The sequence below is a fragment of the Myotis nattereri genome (genome assembly GCF_964212035.1).
Source record: "Myotis nattereri genome assembly, chromosome: 2".
NCBI lineage: Eukaryota > Metazoa > Chordata > Mammalia > Chiroptera > Vespertilionidae > Myotis > Myotis nattereri.
Genome location: NC_138076.1, coordinates 117,043,393 through 117,065,919, shown reverse-complemented (window position 1 = coordinate 117,065,919; position 22,527 = coordinate 117,043,393). Strand labels below are relative to the sequence as shown.

At 42.8% G+C, this 22,527-nt stretch overlaps 1 protein-coding gene across 2 annotated transcripts in view; it reads right to left on the bottom strand.

The window, feature by feature from the left end:
- Positions 1–20,496: 20,496 nt before the first annotated feature.
- The window catches only part of USP12 (ubiquitin specific peptidase 12), a 122,303-nt gene continuing 120,272 nt past the window's right edge, over positions 20,497–22,527 (bottom strand). For both annotated transcript variants that reach the window (XM_081083625.1, XM_081083626.1), the window contains one exon: positions 20,497–22,166. In XM_081083625.1, the coding sequence (XP_080939751.1) occupies positions 22,065–22,166 (102 nt within the window). In that variant the 3' untranslated portion in view covers positions 20,497–22,064. The remainder of the gene's footprint in view (positions 22,167–22,527) is intronic.

The window sequence follows — 22,527 nt, the reverse complement described above, 5'->3', positions numbered from 1 at the left end:
CAAGCGTGGGGCAGGGATGGGGCAGAATGCAGTAGACTGTGGAGTGAAAGGAATGGAAGGGGACAGGGAACCAGGAGAGTTTCTTTCTAGAAGTTGAGTGGTGGGAGGAGGAAACCATGATAAAGCGGAGGCGGTGGACTCACGGAAGTGGGCTTTGCTTATGTTTCTTTTTCATGGGAGACTTGAGCACATTGCTTCTGAGGAGAAGGGCCAACAGGGAGGGAAGATAAGGCTGCAGACCAAGAGAATGGTCCCCGAGGGCACCACGCTTCCTTTTTCATTAAGGGGGGAGAATGTGAATAAACAGAGGATCTTCCTTGATGGGAGCTGGAGGACTTTTCTGTCTGACTTATCATTGTCTTTTTGTCCTGTGAGTCAAGGAAGCTGTGGTCTACCTGGTGCCACTTCCAGCAGGCCTCCCCATCAGAAATGTGGGCTAATGACCCCAACCTCAGAGGGTTATTGTGAGGATTCACTGAAGTACTACATTCAAGCATGTGCAGTGAACGTTTGCTATTCTGTCTAAAAACTATCACCATCAACACTAGTATTAGTATATCTATCTTTATTGGTCAAAATCAATTACAGAGTCTCTTCTTTTGGTCATCATTTCTAGTTTTTAGAAACAAAAAAGGGACATAAAACCTTTCCTGTTGCCCTTCCCTTGGCCCAGAGGGTCAGGTGCACCCATTCTCCACAGCCACAGGCTCTGCCGCAGGCAGCTCTCTGCCCTTGGAGGAAAATGCTGGCTTTCCCAGGACTGCTTCAAACAGATTTCTCGGTTAGGTGCAAAGCCCAGCCGACCTGGAAGGCTTTCACACGTGGTCTCTACCGTATGGCTTTTAGGCAACACAGGCAGACACTGGCAGGGGGTGCTGCTTTGGCTTTGGTGCTTCCTGTGACACTGGCCCACAGATGGAAGTGATGACGCGGCGCCAGCTCCATTCCAGCCCTGCAATCAAGTCCAAATCCCAGTCTATTCCTGCCCCCCCTGGACCAGCCAGGAGCCTTGCTTAAAGGGCCTTAGGTTCCTGTTCACTCGTTAGCAATGGCTCATGCTCCTCCAGGACCCACACACGTCCCAGAGCCATCCAGATCAGAGGCGCAGCCCACGGCGGCTGAGTCACTCCACTGTCATAAATGCCTCCTCATTTTCAAATATCCTCTTCTAAATATACTGTCAATAACCACATCCGGCATGGAAACCGTCACTGGCCTTAGAAACCGAATCTCAGAGCATGGAACTCCCCCTAAATCATATTTCAGCAGAACGTCTATGGAGCCCAGATTCTTGACCTTCTAGAAAAATGTCAGTGTGGAGTGGAGGCCTGTGTTCTGATTCCAGTCTTGGTGCTATTTCCTCGTGGGCGTTTCACACACATCTTTTCCATGTCCTTCCCGGCCCTGAGGTCCAGGGGGCTTTATAAAATGGCCCTGACTCCCCAGGGTTCCAACATGTTCTCCCGGTAAATGTTCTGGAACAAGAGGGCCCTAGTCTTGGAAGATCCCTGTTGGTCAGCATGAGTTCTGGGTCGCACTCCCGGGAGGCAGAGGGGAGGAACATTTTCCGTTGCAGGTTATTTCTGAAAAACTCCATTCTACGGAGGGTGACCATATGCCTCAGTTTGCCCCAGACAGTCGTGGTTTATGGCTGTTTCTTGTACATATTAACAGCACCAGTTTCTCTCTGAAAAGTGTCCAGACTTATCCTCAGCCTACATGATGGCAGCTATACCTTTAGGCTTCTAGGGCCTTCCTGGTAATTGGCAGTTGTTTTTACTTGAATTGTCTGCTAGGGGGAAGCCTAAGGAAGACTTTTGCCAGTTTGGGGAGGGAGAGGGGGCATTTGGTAGCACACTCCGCTCTGCCTGTCACCCTCACCTGCAGAGCCCCAGGTGGTTTCAAAGGGCATCTCCCTGTCACCAACCTTCATGGTTCTCAGAGCAGAGCACTTCCCCAGAGCAGGAAACATCCATCACAGGCGACTGACTTGCAAGGAGAGGAGTCAGAAGGTGGGAAGCCCTTGTCTCTTGCTCTCCGCGGCTAACTGGCCAAAGCCTTCCCGGCCGCCACAGGACCCCAGGGAGCAGTGCGGGCCTTTCAAGGGCAGAGCTTTGTCTAATGCCCGTAATACAATGCCTAGGAAGTTCAGAGAGAAGAGCCTGACTGCGCCCAGTGCCTGCACATGGCAGGTACTAAGTATTTGTTGACTGAGCTCAACATTTGCTGACTGACTGAATACATAGCTGAAGAAGACAATGGCAAAGTAACCCATATCTGGAGTTCTCTTCTGAGCTGGGATGGAATGCAGCACCCTCATACAGCACCTGAGAACATAGCTTCTGCCTCTCTCCCACCCAGAGCTCAAGGAAAATCAACCCTCCAGGCAACAATCCAGGACTGGGAGGCACTGTGGGGTGTTGTGAGGAGCCACATATGCACACAGCTGAGTCTCCTGTGCCCTGAGCCCAGGTCCAGCAGGTGTTCTCACGGGAAGTGGCTGTCCTCGGGACTCTGCTCCACCTCCCCTGCCTCACCCCAGCCCCATAGAGGGAGCAAACTGAGGATCTCAGCTCCCTGAGTGCAGAGGGCCGGCTTCTCTCTCTCCTGCCCTCTTTGCCTCACTCTCAGCAACTTCACTCTCGCTCTCTCACACTCTTTTTCTCCCCGGGTCCTGCAGGGAATAGGTTAGAAGTACAAAATAGACTTTAAAGCAGAAAGCATGAGCAGAAACAATGAAGGGTCACTTCTCAGCAATAAAATGGTAACACTGAGTTTCTCATTTGGGGTTGTGGTTTGGTACTGTCGGCCACCCTATTACTATTACAAACGTTTCTGAATGTAGCTCAAAACTGTTTTGAATACAATCAATTCACCAAGAAGACGTAACAATTTCATGTATTTAATAACATAGCTTCAAAGATATAAAGCAAACAAAAAAGAGAACTAAAATGATAAATAGACAAATCCACACACATAGTAGGAGATTTTGTCATACTTCTCCCTGCAATTGAAAAACAGATAAAAATCAGCAAGGACATAGATTTGGACAACCCGATTGATCTCATTGGAAGCAGTTGGTGTTATCTTTAAAATTATGGCTATGCAAACCCAGAACTTCCCATTCCAGATACGGGCAGCAGAGACACTTGCATGCTGTGCACCGTGACTCAGATGCAAAAAAAAAAAAAAAATGCGTGACAGCGCTGTCCACTGCCAACGAGACCAAACAGCGGCCAATTTCCCATCCACAGTCAAATGAACAAGAACTGTGACATATTCATACGAGAAAAACCTGCACCACCATGGAAATCAGAGATGAATGCTGAACATAACAGCATGATGACTCTCAAAGGGAAAAAAAGCAAGATTTTAAAAATACAGAATGATTCCATTCCTATAAAGTTTAAAGCAATCAAGGCCAAAGTTTGCTGTGTAAGATACATACGTAAGTGATCACACTACAAAGGAAAGGAAGGAGGTGGCTCTCATGAAACTGAGGCTGGTGGTCCCGGGGGGAAGGATCTGATCTACTTCCTGACTAAGCAGCAATGACCCAGCTTTCCCTGCCTAATGCTGTACTGAAAACTGCACAGATGCTTTTATGCAAGTTTATGTATGCTGCTCGGATTTACCAATAAAAACAATATTTGCAAAACGTAATAAAGGCTGGGTCTTGGAGGCTGTCCTGCCCAGAGAAACTCTGCCTGTTCTCACCTGCCTTCCCCCCACCCCCACCCCCACCCCGCCTCACACTGCATGCCCCCACCTCGCTGCCAGGGTGGCCAGTGCTACTGCTGAAGGGAAGGCTCCTGGCTCGGCCTCCTCTGCCCCCAGGCCATGCGAGGCCCTTTCTAGACCGAATGGCTGTTTCCTCCCCCAGGAAGGTCCCGGATGAAATGCCCACTCAGCCTGCTCTGGCCCTGGGCCCAGACCTGCTGCCACTGCAGTAAGGACTCATTCATCACAGGACCCACACTAGTCTGTAGCATCCACGTGGGGCTTTGTTGTTGTGAAAAGCATGCATTTGCCTTCACCTCCCTGTCTTGGGCACATCAAGCGGGGGGGAGAGGGGGGAGCACTGTGTTGGGACAGAATTCAAAGATTTAGGGTAGTCAACCCTTTGGCATCGTCTATTTCCAAAACTCAGAACCAAGGGGTGGAGGCAGAAATGGTGGAAAGTTAAAGGCAGGCCTCTGGGGTAAAATCTCTGAACCATGCTCCTTCCTTTCCTCAGTCAGAAACACCTGGTCCCCAAACACCTGGGTACATTTCCAGTCCATGCCAGGTCCCTAGACTTCCAGGAACCACTTTTTCTCCGGCTAGATTGCTGACGCCTGTATATAAAATACATTCCCATAAACAGGTATTTTTCAAAAGCTTTTAAAACACCAATATCGACCTGAAGTCTGAGAAATTTAAGCCTGGAGCTCAGCTTTCCCCAAAGTGGGAACTTGCCCACAGCGTTCCTCACCAGTGACTGCCCCACAAAGGGGCAGGACCTGCCCCACGGGCACCTGACCATCTTCCCCGACACTCTGCTGGGCCCACCATGGGCCCTGGGGCCCCAGACAGGTCCACTGCCAAGACAAGCAAAAAGCAGGCTTTTCATCTCCCCGCTCTGCCCTCCTTACTGGAAAGAGAGCAAAGCGGAACTGTAGAAGACAATGCGGAAATAGCTCCCACGTTGGGAAAACCACTCCTAATGAAGGAACTCAAGCTCTGCCTTGTTCTCTCATAAACAAAGTCATCCCCGCTCTAACCCACAGGGTCCTCCATGGTCCTGAGGAAGACACAGCAGGCCGTGGGGCTCTGAGAGGCCCACCTTGTCCCTCCTGTTCCTTCCATTTCAGCGAATTGAAGGGGGCCAGACCCTGTCTGTCCCCTGCTCCTGTCTCTCCCACCCTGGGCCTCTGAGGTCTCCCCACGGGTTTGGCCAGGCTCCCAGGGCACACGGTCCCTCCATAGCAGTGGATAGTCCTGCTTGCTTTCTAGGAGCCCCTCCCACTGGTCCTCCGTGGACATCTCTGCCTGTTCCTTTTCTGGCCAATTGTGACTTTTTGCTTCTACTCTTGTCCCCCATCCCACTTATAGTTGGTTCTCCATACAGCAGCCAGGGTGACCGTATAGAAACAGAAATCAGACCTGGCCAGTCTCCTTCTCATACCCCCCAGTGGCCTCCCCTCATTTAGAGAACAAGATCCAAATCCTTCCAAGAGTCCCCATGCCCTTGATGACTGGCCCTGCCTCTCTCCCCATCCCCTTACCTCTTGCCTTTCAACCTGCTCCTCCCAGCAGACCAGCCTTCTTGCTGTCCTTAAGGGCATACAGGTCAGGCCCGGCCTGGGGTCTTTGCCTTGTGGTCCCTCTGCCCCGGGCCCTCCTCCTTTAGGTCATGTGGCTCCCCACTCCCCAGTGTGAGTTCCAGCTCTGCTTTAATGTCTTCCCATTAGAGAGGCCTTTTCTACCTCTGCTTCTGCATCTGCTCCCCAGCATAATTCACATATGAGCATGATATATGTTACACGCGTGCTCACTGCAGTCTCCTTTGGCAGAATGGACATTCTGATGGCAGGAACTTCATTGGTCTTATTATTTCTGCTTTCCCAGAACCTAGCATGCTAACACAATAGGCACCCAATAAATATGTGTTAATGGATGAACCAATGATAAAAAAAAATTACTTAAATACTTTAAACATTCTATCTTAAATTAAAACAAATATATGGTCATTTATTTGCCAATATTTTTAAAAGGGCCAAAGCCTCTTCTTTACCAATATGGTGTCCTCATTGGGGATCCTTGTTGTCTCCTGTTTTGCATATGTCACATCTATAATGTGTCCATAATTTCATAATTCAATTTAAGCAACATGAGATCTTAAAAACTCTTGAAAAGCAATTTCAGTATAGACTCTTTCCATATTTTTATTATTTCCCCCAATCTCCACTACACTTAATTTAAAGCAAATCTTTAAGTCAACCTGCCTTATCAAGTCTTTCCAAATCATTCAACTCAGTTTTTAAAGGCAGGTAACATTTTATACAACCCAGATGTCTCATCACCCTGTTCTTCTGTTCATCTGTCACCTATGTGGTGCTGGGCAACCTTGGCCTCAGCTATGGATCTTGTCCCAACAAGGCTCCCCATCCTGCCTCTCACTGAGATCCTCTTCCTATGGCCCCACTGAGGATGCTGACCCAGGGGGTTAACAGTCATGGACGTTGGTCATGGGATGTTATCATTCATCCTCCCTTCTTCTCAGGGTCATGGGCTTCAGAAGCCTAGCAACTTTTCTCTACTGAACCCTGGTCCACCATGCTACCCTCAGCCCAGACAGGCTAGGCAACTGAGGGATCTATAATGGGCTCCAATCATCGCTTTCAAATCCTCCTTTGGAATGAGAAGGATGGTGGTCAAGGCCAAGACCCTTTCCTTTTGGGCATTCCCCCGTATGGTTATGACACTTGCTTTCCTTAAACCATAGCTAAGTCCTCCCCCTTCCTGGTGCCTTGGAAAGTCATTTTGTTAAATGCAGATGTGAACTAGATCTTCTGTTTTGACTCACATCATGGAGTCCGTTTCTGAATGACCTAATCATGGTGACAAGCAAGGGAGTCTCTGAAACACACAGGAAGGGACATGCCATGGAGAGAGACTCCATTCATGAGTGAGAAGGGACTCAGGTAGGAGGACAGACAGGTGCACCCCAGCTTCCTGGGGGCACATGCCCTTCATGGGCTCTCAGACCAGATGCCAGGAGACATTCAGAGCATGAAACCACTCCTCTGTTCTGAGTCATTGCTCATCATGTGGCTTCCTGTGGAATTTGCTTAATGGAAGAACATGCCATTCTAGCTAGTGCGCACACTTGGTCTATTTGCAAATATATTTTTTATTATAAACTGGTGGCCCGGTGCATGGATTCATGCACATAAAAAGGAAATTAATTAGAAGAAATATTTTAATATTGCGACTCGCCCTTTCTCTATAATAGAAGTGTCAACCAAATTCAAGATCGACAATGAGAGATCAAAACGCACGTGTGCAACTGGCACTAGTGAGAACTTTATATGTATTGCACATGCGCGAGTCAACTTAGCCTTTTATAGACATATAATAAACTTGCTTAATTAGACCTGCTTTCTGATTTAGCTAAACTTTTTCCAGCCCAGTGAAGCACCCAAACTTCTCTTTCAGGTAATTGTCAGCAACACAGCAGTAAATATCAACATGAAGGATTATTAGTGTAGATCACGCAGGGAGAACCAAGAGTAAACTATTTAACTGCAGCAGAGTTTGACTATATTCTGTGAAGTCATTTTTAAGGTCCACCATTTCTTACTTCTTTTCAGTCAGGTCAAGTTTCTAAACTTTCTAAATCTCCATTTTCTAGCTAATGAAAAGAAAATAGGATTCCACTGAGTCTTCTATCTACCTACTCCAGGATTTCTGTGAGGATCAAATGAGATGAGGCACAGGAAAACACTTCACAGACATTTGGTTAAAGTGTGAAATGTTTGCACCTGGCTATAAAGCAAGTCGTGTTCTGGGCTGGAGAAACTGCAAGGAAGCTAGTCGTAGCTAGGGAGAGGAAGCTGGGTGTTGCTACATGATGTCATTACCCAGATGGACACTTAGCATATTAGCCTTTTATATATATAGATGGCCTATTGCTAGGGAGAGGAATCCGGGTGTTGCTATGTTATTACCCGATGCCCATAGTCACTGTTTCTGGGCTGGGCTGGCCTGGGCTGTGGCCTGCATTTTGCGCCATGGGGGTCTCGGCAGCATCGGCTGCGTGGGCTGTCACTCCAAGGTGGTGGCAGAGCCTGTGTCCCATTTTGGGGAAGCCAAGTGTTGCTTTGTGAGCACCAGGTCCACAGTGTCATTTCTCTGTGTGCGTCATGGCAGCCCCTGCCTTGAGTGTCTGTCCCCTGGTGGTCGGTGCGCATCATAGCGACTGATCAGACTGTCAAACTCTTAGCATATTAGCCTTTTATATATATAGATTAATGAGATGACACTCAGGCCTTTTCATTCCACTCTTAGTATGTGTGCATCTCTCTGAGACCAATCATCTCGAGGATTCTGACAAGATAATTTCCAAACTTTGAAGCTAAAACCAGACCCCAGAGCACACACTCCATGGGCTTCCTGATATCTGTCAGTCAGCCCAGCGAGAACGCACAGCATCCATGTCTAAAACAGCGTGGACACTAGCTTCAGGTAGGTCAGTGAAAAGCAGAATCTTTGGAGGTGAGGCTAGGACAGTGGCTATTCTTCAAGTTCTCCAAGAGACTCTAACAAGCTGCTGGAGTTGAGAATCACTGGCTTTGTGTGTGTCTCTTTCTAAGATGAAGACAGAGCCCTCGATTCTGGAAACAATCTGAACAGTCTTCCAATCTCTGTTCTACTCAGCATTTGTAATAGTATTAGTACTGAGGGCCTAATAGTGCAAGCACCATGCTATGTACCTTTATATACAGTATCTGAAAACTTAAAACAACCCTAGAAGATAGATGTCATTATCCCCATTTTAATGTTTCATTTTCTTTTATAGCTAAGAAAAACTCACACAGCTGGTTAGCAAAGAAGCCATTCCTCACTCCAGGTCTATGATTCCAAAGCCCAGGCTATCCCCTGATGCCATGTTGTCTCTTAGCCTTGAATGAGTATAAGAATGACGATGTGAATGCTCGCATTGGTAATGCTTCTTTCCAAAATGCCTCCCTAGGAATGGGGGCCGGGAGGATGTTCCTCCAGAAGCTGTTGATGTGAAGGTAGCTGGCTGCGTTCAGCAGGCCTGACTCATTTGTTATTGTCATCTAATTGTGGAGAACAGCAAACCAGAGGATAATTTTGAGCTAAATTACATCTGTGTTTTTAATCAAGAAGCCAACATTATTGATTATGTAATAACTATCCTCTCTGTTTATTTTAATCCTTGAGAAAACAATCACTTCCCCACTACACTCATTCCACCCGATTTGGAGATTTACTGCAGTGCCTGAATCTAACAACACTCGGCCGTGGCGTGCTGCAATTAGGTGCATGAAGTATCAAAACAGACAGTTCTTGCAATTGTTAAGTCCCATGGCATTACCCTAAATGTGTGTGGGGAGAGGCCTTCCTTCCCTCCAATCCCCAGACCGCCCGCCCTCTGAGTCATCAGAGGATCAGCTGCACCAGCTCTTGATTCCATACTTGCTGGGGAACTGAAGAGCTGGGCTGAGTTATCCAGACACCGCCTCCATGGCACTCCGACGAAGGCACCTGCTGCTTGTGAATGGTGGTATCCTTGTATAAACTGGAGAATGACGGCCAGTGCTGGAACCAGAGCCGGGGAATGTCATCCACAGAGCAGGTGCACAGGGGTCTCACTCAGCTCTCCAAGTTTGTGATGACCTCTCCATTTTGGTGCTTTTGGGGTACTCCCAGCCTGAACCCTGAAATACTGTTCCATAGAAACTGATAAATTCAGTATTCAGCACGGTGCCTCAAGTTTCATGGGCGGTTCTTAACTATTGTTGAGTAAGTGAGGAAGGTGAGGACCTGCATGGCATGTTCCCAGGACTTTGGTCGGGACTTTTTATACACACAGTGCATTATTGCATTATATTAATCTCACAACAGTTCCCAAGGGAGAACACTGAACTCAGAGAGCACACAGCTAATCAGTGGTGGAACCAATTTTCTAACCAGTTCTGTCTCCTTTGACCTCATACTCTGTTCTTTGTACCACTTACTAAGAGTAGCCCCAAAGAGGACCTGTCTGTCCCAAACAGGGGTTCCAACCTTTGCCCAACTGTTCTCCCCACGTAAGATCTTGGGCTTGACCCCTAAACAGTCAGTTCAACACATCAATAAATATCCCTTCTGTGTGCAGGGCACAGTCCATGTGCTGCCGAGGATACGCCCGCCGTGGCCCCTGCCCTGCAGGAGGTGGAAGGCTGGTAGCCAGGCTAGCTCGGGTGCACCACTGCCAAGCATGGCAGGTCAGGGGAGACAGAAGCAAGTTACTCCAGCTGAGGAATGCGTAAGGCTTCCTGCCGTGGCTGGCGTCTCAGGTAGGCCTCGAAGGAAGCATGAGAAATGAGGGAAAAGGAAAGGCAGAAAGTCTTGGGGCCCAGGTTGTGGTCTGCTGTGCCGCAATGAACTCCGAGCCTGGTTCCCCTGGATCCAAATACTAGCCTCGCCACGTTGCCAGCAGTGAGTTAGCTGACTCCTCACACCTCCATTTGCTCACCTGTGAGGTGAGATGCAATCTAACGTCAAGGCTCCTGCACTTTCTTCCGCCGCTTATGAACAGGCTGGAGCTGCCGCAGCAGAACCACCCAGCAGTGTGAGGGCAGAATGGGACCGCACGCACTCGGCTAAGCCTGACTCCTGCGTGCAGAAGTGCTCCACAAAGATTAGCTGCTGCTTTTATTACTTGGGGTCCAGCAAGCAGTCCAATTTAACTAGAGCGGAGGACGTGGGTAGAAGTATCTTTTCATCCCCAGGTCCTAGCACATTGCTTGGTACATATTAGACCCTCTTTATAACATAGTCCCTGAACCTCTCTGCCCCAGGAAAATAGAGGTTAAAACACATACTCCAAGGGTAGGTAAAAAGGATTAAATGAGAAGATATACCTAAAAGCATTGGGCGCAATGCCTGGCACATGGCAGGTGCTCAGTGAATGTGAGGTGAATCTGAGTTCCTCCAGGGTCACCTTCAGGCCTGCCAGAGCTCTCTGAAGCAGCAAGGTCTGAGTTTACAATTTCTCAAACTGAAGTCTAGGGACCACACACGTCCCATAGGACGCTAATAGTGTTCAGTTAAAAAAAAATCAATGCCTATATATTCCTTTCTGACATGTATTACAACAATCTCACAAGAAAACTCTGAACACCCCTATATGGTTATCTGTATTATTTCAGGATACACACACTCGCCATCCACCCAGGAACTGGATGCTCTCCACCTAGCTCTTTGCATGGCTGACCCTTCAAAGGGGAGACAGTTGTATGGAAGACAACTGATAGATAAACCTAGCTCTTTGCATGGCTGACCCTTCCTCATCTTCCAAGTCTAGCTCAGATGCCACTGCCTCAGAGGACTTCCCCATCCACCCTATCGATAGCGGGCCACCCCCATTTCAGTTCCTCAGCACACAGCCCTGTTCCTTCTCTTCATGCGCATCACAGCGTCTAACAATGTTGTCGTGTCTGCACCACTGGAACGTAAGTTCCATGAAGGCAGCCAGTCTCACTCACTTTTTAGTGCCAAGCACAAATCAGCTGCCCAATAAACAGTTCTTGAATGAGTTGGTGAATAAATGACTCTTCAGTTTAAATATCTGACCTGAATGACCCTCTTTTTCAAGGTTATGTTTTTTTCTTCTTTTAACCATAATCACTAACAAACCTGTTTCTAATCTTCCATTTCATTTTTAAATGTCAACTCACCCATGCTTGCTTTATCTCTTCTGTATCTTGAGTTAAAAGAAATTTTCTGCCCTGGCAGCGTGACTGGATTAATTGGAGCGTCATCCCGTGCACCAAAAGGTTGGGGGTTCAATTCCCAGTCCGGACATACCTACATTGTAGGTTTGAGCTCCTGGCAGGGAATGTATGGGAGACAACTGATAGATATTTTCCTCTTATATCGATGTTTCTGTCTCTCTCTAAAAATCAATAAAAAGATATCCTCGGGTGAGGATTAAAAAAAGAAAAGGGCCCTGGCCAGTGTTGCTCTGTGGTTAGAGTGATGCAGATTCAACTAGTTTTCGGTAAAACTTTCAAAAGGCACCCACCATTCTTCAACACGAGGCTGCTATTTATCAGTCTGGCCTTGGTTATTAAATGCCCCCCCAGCCCACTGCCAAGTCCCATCTTTCTGAGGACTCATCACACCCACTCTGGCTCCCTCCAAACCACAGCCCAGGACTATCTTCTCGAAGTATAAATTTCCTACCCTACTTTGGCATAGAACCATAAACCTATCTCAGTTTGTAAACTTTACATTCAGTGAGATAAATTAATGTAATTTCAAACCAGTTCTAATCAACAGTTTAATATACAGCAAAAAGTAGAGTCCATATAATGTACTGGAACCCTGACTACATTGACCACTGACTTCTGGAATGATAAATATATGTAACACTGGAAAAACAGATAAGATGCTTACCTATAGTCATGTTTTCTGAAGCTTCCATTATTACATTTCATAATCTAATCCACTAATATGCAATTTTGTAAGTCTACTTTCCTCATCATTTTATAACCCCTTTTCTTCTTTAAAATAAGTATAATACTCTGGCAGGTTAAAAAACTAGTCAATAAAAGTCCGGCCAAGGAAACACTCATTTTTGCAGCCTAAAATAAATGGTTTCCACCTAAAGGGAAAAGCTACTAGCAAACAAGTTTTAGTAAGTAGGTTGAAAACAACAAAACCTATCATTGCATTTATTATCCCAAAGTGTGCACAGACCGCATATCACTGTCCTGCTCTGGGCTCTGCAGTGAATGGATGGACTTTGCAATCACAATCAAAATTCCATTTTATTCTTCACATTTCCCACGACGTACTGGTACAGTATTATAAATAGCACAAACATGCAAACTGAGCAGGTCGCCATTCAGTTACTTTTTAATATGTTTTCTATTAAGTTGGCCACAATTCAAAGGCTCCTAAATGTAAGGAACCTGATTTTCTTCAAAGGAAAGTGTTTCTTAGCAATGGTGCAAAGTGCTTTACTTACGTACAGTAGACTCATCCAAAGCCATCTTGCCTGTGCAAAATGAAAGCAATATAACCTCAACTTCTGCCATTTATAGCATCTTGAGACTGGTGTTTTGTTCAACACAGCTCCCTAGTCAGGGGCTGGTGATAACCTAATGACAATTTAGATTCTTCCCATAGTAAATGATAGCACTCTATGTCCCACTGTTTTAGATGATAAAGTAGAGTGATGTAGAACTATGGACTTTGGAATAGAAAATATGGCCAGATAGATACCAGCTCTGCCATTTACCCTATCTTTGCTGCCAAATCTGGGAAGAAGCTAAAGGTTATCTAGCACACCTCCTATCCAGTCTAAGAACCCACCTACCAATGGTCAAATGTCATCAGCGTGTCACATCAGCATGTCAGCATCTCTCACTGCTGAAAAACCAAGAGCTTCTCCTAGGACTTAGTATAGCCTCTCTGCCCTTTCCTCATCTCATCCCAATGCAGTCTTAGAAACAAAATATCCTCTGGAGGTCAACCCTTCCAGTGCCACATGTAAAGACAAGTTTCCAGCTCTCACCCACTTACGTTTCCCTTGACCGTTTCTTAAATAACTTGGTTTGGGGACAATGCTTCCATCAGGTTAACTCCAGATTAGCAGTGACCTTACAGAAAAATGAGACTATAGAACTTCAGATTAAGTTCTAATCCAGGGAGTCCTCAATCCTGGATAATTAGAGTTCCCTGGGAGCTTCTGAAGCCATATTTCTTATCTCCAGTTAATCAAAATCATGGGGGATAGATCTCGGGAATCTGAACATTCGTAAAATCCCCCCATGATTCTGCCAATCATTCAGATTTGGGAGTGATTCAGTAAATTAGAATAATGGGACTATTTGTCTTGATCTTTAAAAAGTTTTGCTTCTTTGAAAATAATCAGGCAGTATAAAGTTTCGTTACTCAGTTTAATTATAGGGCAAATCATTGACAACAGTGAGGAAATTTTTCTGAGGTGAATTATGGTAAGTGCTATCTGATGCAGAAGAGAACTCATTTCCTCAGGAATCAGGGGTTCATAGCAGCTGCTTGAGTGAGAATTCCTGAGAGAAATATAGAGTCTTTCCTTAGGGAAACAAGGGTGGAGAGGGTGGGATAAACATTTTGAAGCAAGCTTAGAAATTCTATTACCAAACAATATCATTAGTTAATATTCTACTTTACTTAGTGTTTCTAGTCCCTTTGACTGTTTTTGATTTCCAGCTTCTCTCTTTGGGTCTAGCAATCTGTCTGCATCTCTGTGGATGTCAATGACACCTTTCTACCCCACATTTCTCCACCTATTCAGTATTCTGCTTAAGTGTACAGCTGTTGCCTTTGACTCCTCTTAGATGACAAATCCCTCCAGGGCAAAAACTATGCCTTCAACTTTCTTAATAATGACTTAAAGGGAGCATATAAATTTTGGTTCTTTGTAAAAATCTTTTGATATTCTCAAACTCTTCCAAAATGTTGAAAAAGAAGGAACACTTCCTATCTCATTCTCTGAGGCCAACATAGCCCTGATACCAAAGCCAAAGACACTACAAGAAAACTACAAACCAGGATCCCTTATATTCATGGAAAAATCAACAAATTACTAACAAGCCAAACTTAGCAGCATAGTAAAAGGATTATACACCATAACCAAATGGGATTTATTCCCAGAAAGCAAGGACGGTTCAACATATGAAAAGCAGTAACTGTAATATACCACATTAATAAAATGAAGCAAAAAACCACACACGATCAATGATAAGAGAAAGCACCTGACAAAAAGTCAACACCCTTTAGTGTTAAAAACACTCATATTAAAATAGAGAAAAACTCCAACATGATAAAGGTTATACATAAAAAACTCACAGCTCAATGGTGGAAAATTGAAAGCTTTCCTCTCAGATCAGAAACCAGGCATGGATACCTGATTTCACCACTTTGTTATTAATACAAGAGGCCCAGTGACCGAAATCTGCACTTGGCAGGTGGGGGCAGGGGTGGCGGGGCGGGGGGAAGGGTTTGCGGCCTTCAGCCTGGCCTGTGCCTGGGAGTCCTACATCGATCACCCCAAAGATGTAGGCCCTGCACACCCGGCCGGGGCTCTGCAATGGATCGCCCCAAAGAGGTGGGCCCCACTTACCTGCTGCAGTGCCCCTACCGGGTAGCCTGAGCCTCCCTCCGCAGAGGGAGGCCCCGCCCACCCGCCGGTTGGTGGCCTGGGCCTCCCTCTGTGGGGCGATCGTGGAGCCCCCCCGGATTGATCGCCCTGCCAGACCATGGCCTGGGCCTCCCTCTGTGGGGTGATCATGAGGCGAAGGCTGGCCCCCGACCAATCACATCGCACCCGCCTCGGCTGGCCTGGCACCAGTGGGTGTCATAGCGTGGTTGTCTGGGCGGTTGTTCGGCTGTTCGGTCGATTTGCATATTATGCTTTTATTATTATAGAAGTTCTAGCCACAGCAATGAGGCTAGAAAAATAAAGTCATCCAAATTTGGAAAAGATGTAGTAAAATTATCTATTTGCAAATGGCATGACCTTATATGTAGAAAACCCTAGAGTCCATCAAAAACTGTTAGAATAAACAAATTCACCAAAGTTGCAGAATATAAAATCAATGCACAAAAATCAGTTATGCCTCTATACACTAACAACAAATAATCCAAAAAAGAAAATTAAAAACAATCCTACTGCATCAAAAAGAATAAAACACTTTGGAATAAATTTAACCAAGGTGGTTGAACACTTATATACCAAAAACTACAGAATGCTGCTGAAAACGTTCTATTGGGACGGTACCCACAAATTACCTGAAAGAAGGGGGAAATGTGTAACTAGCGATGGACATTACTTTGAATAAAGCACTTTTGATGTTTCTCTTGAAATTATCTTTTTTTTTTAATTACAAAATCCGCATTATTCACCAGTACACCTGGTACATCACCACTTGTAAAACTATTCTTACTCTGTTGAGTATTCTTGGCATCCTTGTCAAAAATCAATTGACCATATATGTGATGGTTTATTTTTGGGCTCTATTCTATTCCATTGGTCAATATGCCTGTCCTTATGCCAGTATCACACTGTTGTTGTTGTTGTTGTTGTTGTTGTGTGTGTGTGTGTGTGTGTGTGTGTGTGTGTGTTTTAATCCTCACCTGAGGACCTGCTTAGAGGCGGGGAGAGGCGGGGAGGGACAACAATGTGAGAAACTGATTGGTTGCCTTCTACAGGGGATTGGACCTTCAACCTTTCAATGCACAGGACTACACTCAACCAACTGAGCCACTCTGGCCGGCCCACAGTTTTTATTACCATGCCTTTTTAGTAAGTTTTGAAATCAGGAAATGTGAGGTCTTTCGCTTTGCTGTTCTATTTCAAGATCATTTTGGCTATTCCCAGTCCCTTCAGATTTTATATAAATTTTAGGATAGGTTTTTTAGTTTATGCAAAAATTGCTGTTGGAATTTTGATAGGGATTGTGTGGAATCTATAGGTCACTTTGGGTGGTATTGTTATCTTAACAATATTAATTCTTCCAATCCATAAACATGGGATATCTGTTCATTTATTTGTGTCATATTTAATGAATCTGCATCATTTGCTCTGGCATACAATTTTTTTCATCTATAGAAAGGTGATGAATTTTAAGGACCCTGGAGAGACTTTAGAATTAAAAAAAAAAAAAAATGCAGGTGATGGGCAACTTGAACATTTTTGGAGAGAAATTTTGTGAAGTGAATTTACTGCTAGATAAGTAGATTAAAGCCCAGACTAATGAAATCGGATGAAACTCTCCCAGAATCTGGATGTCGGATGCAGCAGTTGTAGTCACATAAGACAGAGGATGACTTCAGTGCAGCCTTCCAGTCCCACCTCATGGGTGATGGCTTGTGGGGCTCATTTGCCAGCAGCCTCTCCAAGGAATTTCTTGTCAGAAATCACTTTGGCAGCGTGTCACGTTTCTCTGATGCAAACTTTTTTGGTTGACCTGGACAATCTTTGTCTATCACATCGAAATCATCACTTTTAAATCATTTAAACCAGCATTCACAAGTATCTTGAGATGGAGCATGTTCACCATAAGCTTCTTGAAGCATATAACTTTCAGCAGTACTTTTCTTCAAAATAATGAATTAAAACTTCCTGCAAATGCTCTATTTTTGGGACAAAATTCAACATTTTTAAGTGTAAAAATATCTATGATGTTAACATCTTCAGAAAATTTGACATATGAAATTTTGAAGCTTGCTGTCAATACAACACAATAGCATGCATTTCAAATTGCATATATATCACATGTGTGTAACTCCATCTATTGGAAAAAATCCGCATTAACTGGTACACCTGGTATTTGAAACAGGATTAATATTAAGGATGTACAAAGAACACCTATATCTCAACAACAAATAAACAGCTCAATTTAAAGAAATGGACAAAGGACTTAAGAGACATTTTTCCAAAGAAGATATACTAGTATAAACGGCCAATAAGCACATGAAAAGATGCTTGACATCACTAATCATCAAGGAAATGCAAATTAAAACCATGAGACATGGCCTCACACCAGTTGGGATGGCCACTACCAACCCTGCACTCCCCCCCCAAAACAAAACAGCAGCAAAAGCAGAAAACAACAAATGTTGGCAGGGATATGCAGGAACTGGAACCTACTGCATTATTAATGGGCATGTAAAATGGTGTAGCTTTTGTAAAACAATATGGCAGTTCCTGAAAAAAATTAAACAGGGTTACATGCGATCTAGCAATTCCTAGTATATACCCAAAAGAACTGAAATTTGGGACTCAGATACTTGTACAACCATGTTCATAACAGCATTATTCACAATAGCCAAAGATGAATACAACCCAAATGTCCATGAAGAGACGAATGGATAAACAAAGTGTGGTGTATACGCACAATGGAATATTATTCTGTCTTAAAAAGTAAGGAAGTTCTGACATGAATATACCTTGAAAATATGCTAAGTGAAATAAGCTGGACACAAAAGAACAAATATTGTATGATTCTATTTATATGAGTTACCTAGAGCAGTTAAATTCATAAAGACAGAAAGTAGGAAAGGGTTAACTAGAAGTTGGGGAGTGGGGGGCATTAATGTTTAATGGGTACACAATTTCTGTTTGAAAAGATAAAAAATTCTGGAAATAGTGGTGATGGTTGCACATTGTGAATGTACTTAATGTCACTTAATGGTACACTTAAAATGGTTAGAATGGTAAATTTTATGTTATGTGTATTTCCCACAAATAAAATAGTTTGATAATGCCAGCCATAGTTAAGAACTTGGCAGTGAGGTCATACTTATCTGAAACCTGGATCTGCTACTTTCCAGCTGAGTGACTTTGGGAAAAATACTTAACCTCTGAAGAGCTTTAGTTTCCCCTTTTGTAAAATGAGGATATCACTACCTCATAGAGGTTGTTGTCAAGATTAACATTTAAAACAAGTAAAATGCCCAGCACAGGGCCTATCACACTATCAACTTGACAGTGATGGTTTGTTACTTTAGCAGCTCTGAAGATTAAACAAAAGGTAATAGGTTATCATAAAAAATAAATAAGTGAAAAGAAGTGGAAAAGCTTTAAAATACATGCACAGGTACCAGGTAACAAGGGAATTTTAAAAAAGGGATGGGGAGCCTTGGCTTTTCAACAGTTCATGAAAACTTGAACATAGAGAATTTCATTTACTCAAACTTGAAGGGTGTGATATAAATGCTGAGAAAAGAAAATGCAATCTTAGATCCCCAGTGACAGTCTAGTACACCTATTATTGTGTTTATTCTAAGAACACTTTTTCAGACATATGGATAAACAAAAGTGCTTCTAGAGGTGGGTTTCCAAGAATGATGAAGGATGGATTACATATAATGGAGACATAAACAACTATTCAAGTTACTCAACAATGGAACAGGCTTCAAGTACTAAAGCACAGATTTTACAGGAGCAATTACTACACTGAAAGGGAAGAGGAGTGCTAGGAACAGTGATTTTGAAGGTAATTTGCTGTAAGATTCTATGATTCTAAATTTAAATGTTTAAACTTGGGCTTTTTGGAAAGACAATGCTACTCCATAAAGAAAAATGCAATATGGAATGCTGTTCTGTGAAATTCTCTTTGGATAACTAAAGTAGTAACTTTTGAGCAAAAGCAATAAGACCATTTCCGAAGTGTGTACTTCTAATTTGCAAGTACACTTCAGGCAAAAAGGAAAAAACACACACTTAAAACCCACAAGCACAAATAAAACAACTTTAATAGATATTATTTTGTATAGCGCCTTCTTCAAGAACCTTAGATGCTTTACGGACATTTTATCTAATTAATCCCCACAACAACCCTGTGAGGTAGGTGTTACTCCCATTTTACAAGACAGGGAGACTGAAGCACAGAGGTTAAGTGACTTGCCTAAGGTCACACAGTTAAATTCACTGAAGAGCCAGGACCTGAGCGCCTTAGCCTCCCAGCTCCCAGTTAAATACCTCATGAGAGAATCTTTAATGAAAAGTATCTTTAAAGAAAGTATCAAGAGAAGTATGTTATGAAAATGAGATCTTTCTACTGCCATCAAGGAAAGAAAAACCCTATACTGATGGTTAGAGACAACAAGATCCATATATTACACATTTTCTTTTCCTTCTGGAAGTCTCATGGCTCCTGTCTTAAGTAATCTTCTAAAGATAAAGTCGCCAAGACAGAAGCCATATGACTTCGAAGTGAGACTTAATTTAGAATATTTACTTTTAGCTATGATAATTTATAGAAATTTTATTCCAATATACAAAATATGGAACAGAACAGCCATTCCCAACAATCATGTACACAGACAGCAATCAGCCATCGTTTACAACTGAAGCCTACCCTTCATTTCAACCATAGTCAACCAACAGACAACCTCACAATGCCGTCTATATGGGTCACTTTTCCTACTATACCTGCATTTCCCCCCCAACCCTAACCCTATATGTTTTTAAAGTATGTTGAGTTTCTGATAAGCTTGCAAACATTCTACTTAGATGCAGCTGCACTAAGAGGAAAAAGTAAATTGAGAACCATCATCCCACAGTCCCTACCCTGACAAATCATACCAGTACTATTAAATGCAGTATAGATGTCAACAGTGTGTGACTACCATGGAACTCAACAAGAATGCTATCATTTGCTTTAATATGAAATTTAACCTTGGCTTTTACTGTTTTTAAAATGCACAATGTGAAAACAAACAAAGTATTTCAACGCTGTACCTTTATGCAAATGACTTCATCTATCTTTCTTATACATGTCGTGGCCTGACTCACATAAAAACTGACTCAGCTTCACTTTACTCACCTTCTCTGTGCTGAAAACCACAGAAACACCACTTTAAAATCCAAGACAATTTGGTTTAAGCCCTCAAAATAAAAAATGTATCCAGTTCCACTGCTATGGCCTTCTCTACATTCTCGGTTGTGATTCTCTGTGCAATGCTGGTAAATCAGCCAGGCTATATGATTTGTACAGAACAATTCCAGCCAAGATAAGGCTTCAGAAACTATACCTTAAAAAGTAATTTATCAAAATACCTCATAATTTTCTCCCAGCACATCTGTTAAACAACCCAATTAACTAAGTGACCCTGTTAAAGATATGTTCATGGAATGAATAGGTAAAGTCATTTCCTGAGCTAAAAGATACAGATAACAAATGTTAATAATAGCAGCAGACAAAAGGATTCTTTTTTGTTTTTCGTATTCAATAGTATTAATAAAATAAGTTTAGAAAATTACAGCAATTAAAAAAATTACTGCCTGAAAAGACTCTGATAAATAATATCCAAGGCTTGATTGTTATTATTTTGAATATATATTCAAATACTTTCCACAAGTGACATTTGGCCATTGTCAGAGAACTTACTGATGCATGAAAAAGTGTCAATTGCAAAAATTTACTTATTTTAATTACATACATTACTTCTTAAAACTCCTAACAGAAGGGAGTCTTAACAAAGTTAATTTCCAAACACTCTCCCAGTAAGATCTGTAAAGGTGGATGGAGAAAAGGACATGTTTGTGTATTCCTGGTCTACTTAATTAAAAGTTAATTTTCAAAGGTTTTTTCCGCTAGCTACTGGGGTTATGATGAACAATTCCTTCTTTCCAAGGTAAAGAATGACTCTGGAAAATAATATAACTGCTATGACATGAATCTTCCAAACATGGCCTTAATTGGAAACATTAGAGTATTTAAGAATTCTAACGACTGGTATACCATCACTGCACCAGAATGTCTTTTATCATCCCAACAACTATAGGGAATTTTTTATAGTTTCTTATTTTACTGAAATTAAAGCTGAATAAAATAACTGACTTATAAACTATAACAAAAGAAAAATATTTAGCCAGAGATATCAGTTCCTCCTGAAAAAGAATATTTACCTCATCTCATTGCAATTTTTCTTACGGTATCTTACTGATTTAAATAGAGTTTAAAATTCACCTTAAAAACAGAAACAAGCAAAAGGACAAGTTAAACTGACAAAAGCTAATAAAAATTAAAAATATGCTCAAATTTACTGACAGAATCATGGGCACTTCATACAATACTTAGACTCTAGCAGTTTTAAGTAAAATAAATAAGGAAAAAAATTATATTACAAAGCCAGTCTTTCCCCTTGGGGAAACAAAAAGCCACTTTTGACCAATTGTTCCCTACATATACATATACTGTATATTATTAAAAGCTTCTTTAGAGAAGCAAAACATATTTGTCTTCCTGACACTGGATTCTAAAACCTGTTAGTTTTTTATATCAGGAAGGCAACTGCAAGTGTTGGGCCCAAAAGTATTTCTGGTTTACGGTTGAAAAGACCACCAAGTATCCTTTCTGTACACATTCAACACAGGCAAATTTAAACAGTGTGTTCTATATCATCTCCTTAAATTATCTACATAACCTGGCACAGATTCCTATTCTTTCTACTGCACCCCCAAGGAGTTAAAATCATTACTGATGCAATTAATAAAGAGAACGTGTGTGTGTCAATTACCAGAAGGCTGCTTTACAGGAGGAGCTGCTATCTCTGATGTCACTTCCTTGTAGAATGGAACTGCACAGACAGCATGATACCTGAGCAAATAAATCAACTACCATAATAGGAAGAGCCTGTTAATCCATAGTCTTTGCTTTATTGTGTGCAAAGTGTGCCACTGCCCCCTGAGCTTCCTGCATTTCTCTTTTCTTGAAAAATTAGTGCTTGATCCTTTCCATAATAACCAAAGAAGAAATGAGGCAGAAGTCTCTTCATCGCGGTTCCCCTCAGTCTCGAGACTGATAGAAAAGGATGTAACCAGACTCAGAGTTCTTTGAGATATCTGATGTCAACCCGTAGAATTCTTCAATAGCTTGTGCATCTATTTTCTGTGAGGCAAAATGTAAACATTAGTACTTAAACAAGCTCCTTGAACTGCTTTAATCGAGTAAAACCTTTCACATTTCTTTGAAACGTACCTTTCATTTTCTCATTTGTAAAATAGCTCTGCACAACCAGAACAGCGTAAATTTAAAAGACTGATAATATCAAGTGTTGGTTGAAAATATGGAGCAACTACAACTCTCATACATAGCTGGGGGAAATATAAAATTGTACAGATGCATTGGAAAAATGTTTAGCATCATCTTCTAAAGCTGAACATTCAACTACCCTTTAATCCATCAATTCTATTTGTAGATATGGGCCTGAACTATATGAAACAACTAATAGCTGTTGCTTAAGATTTGT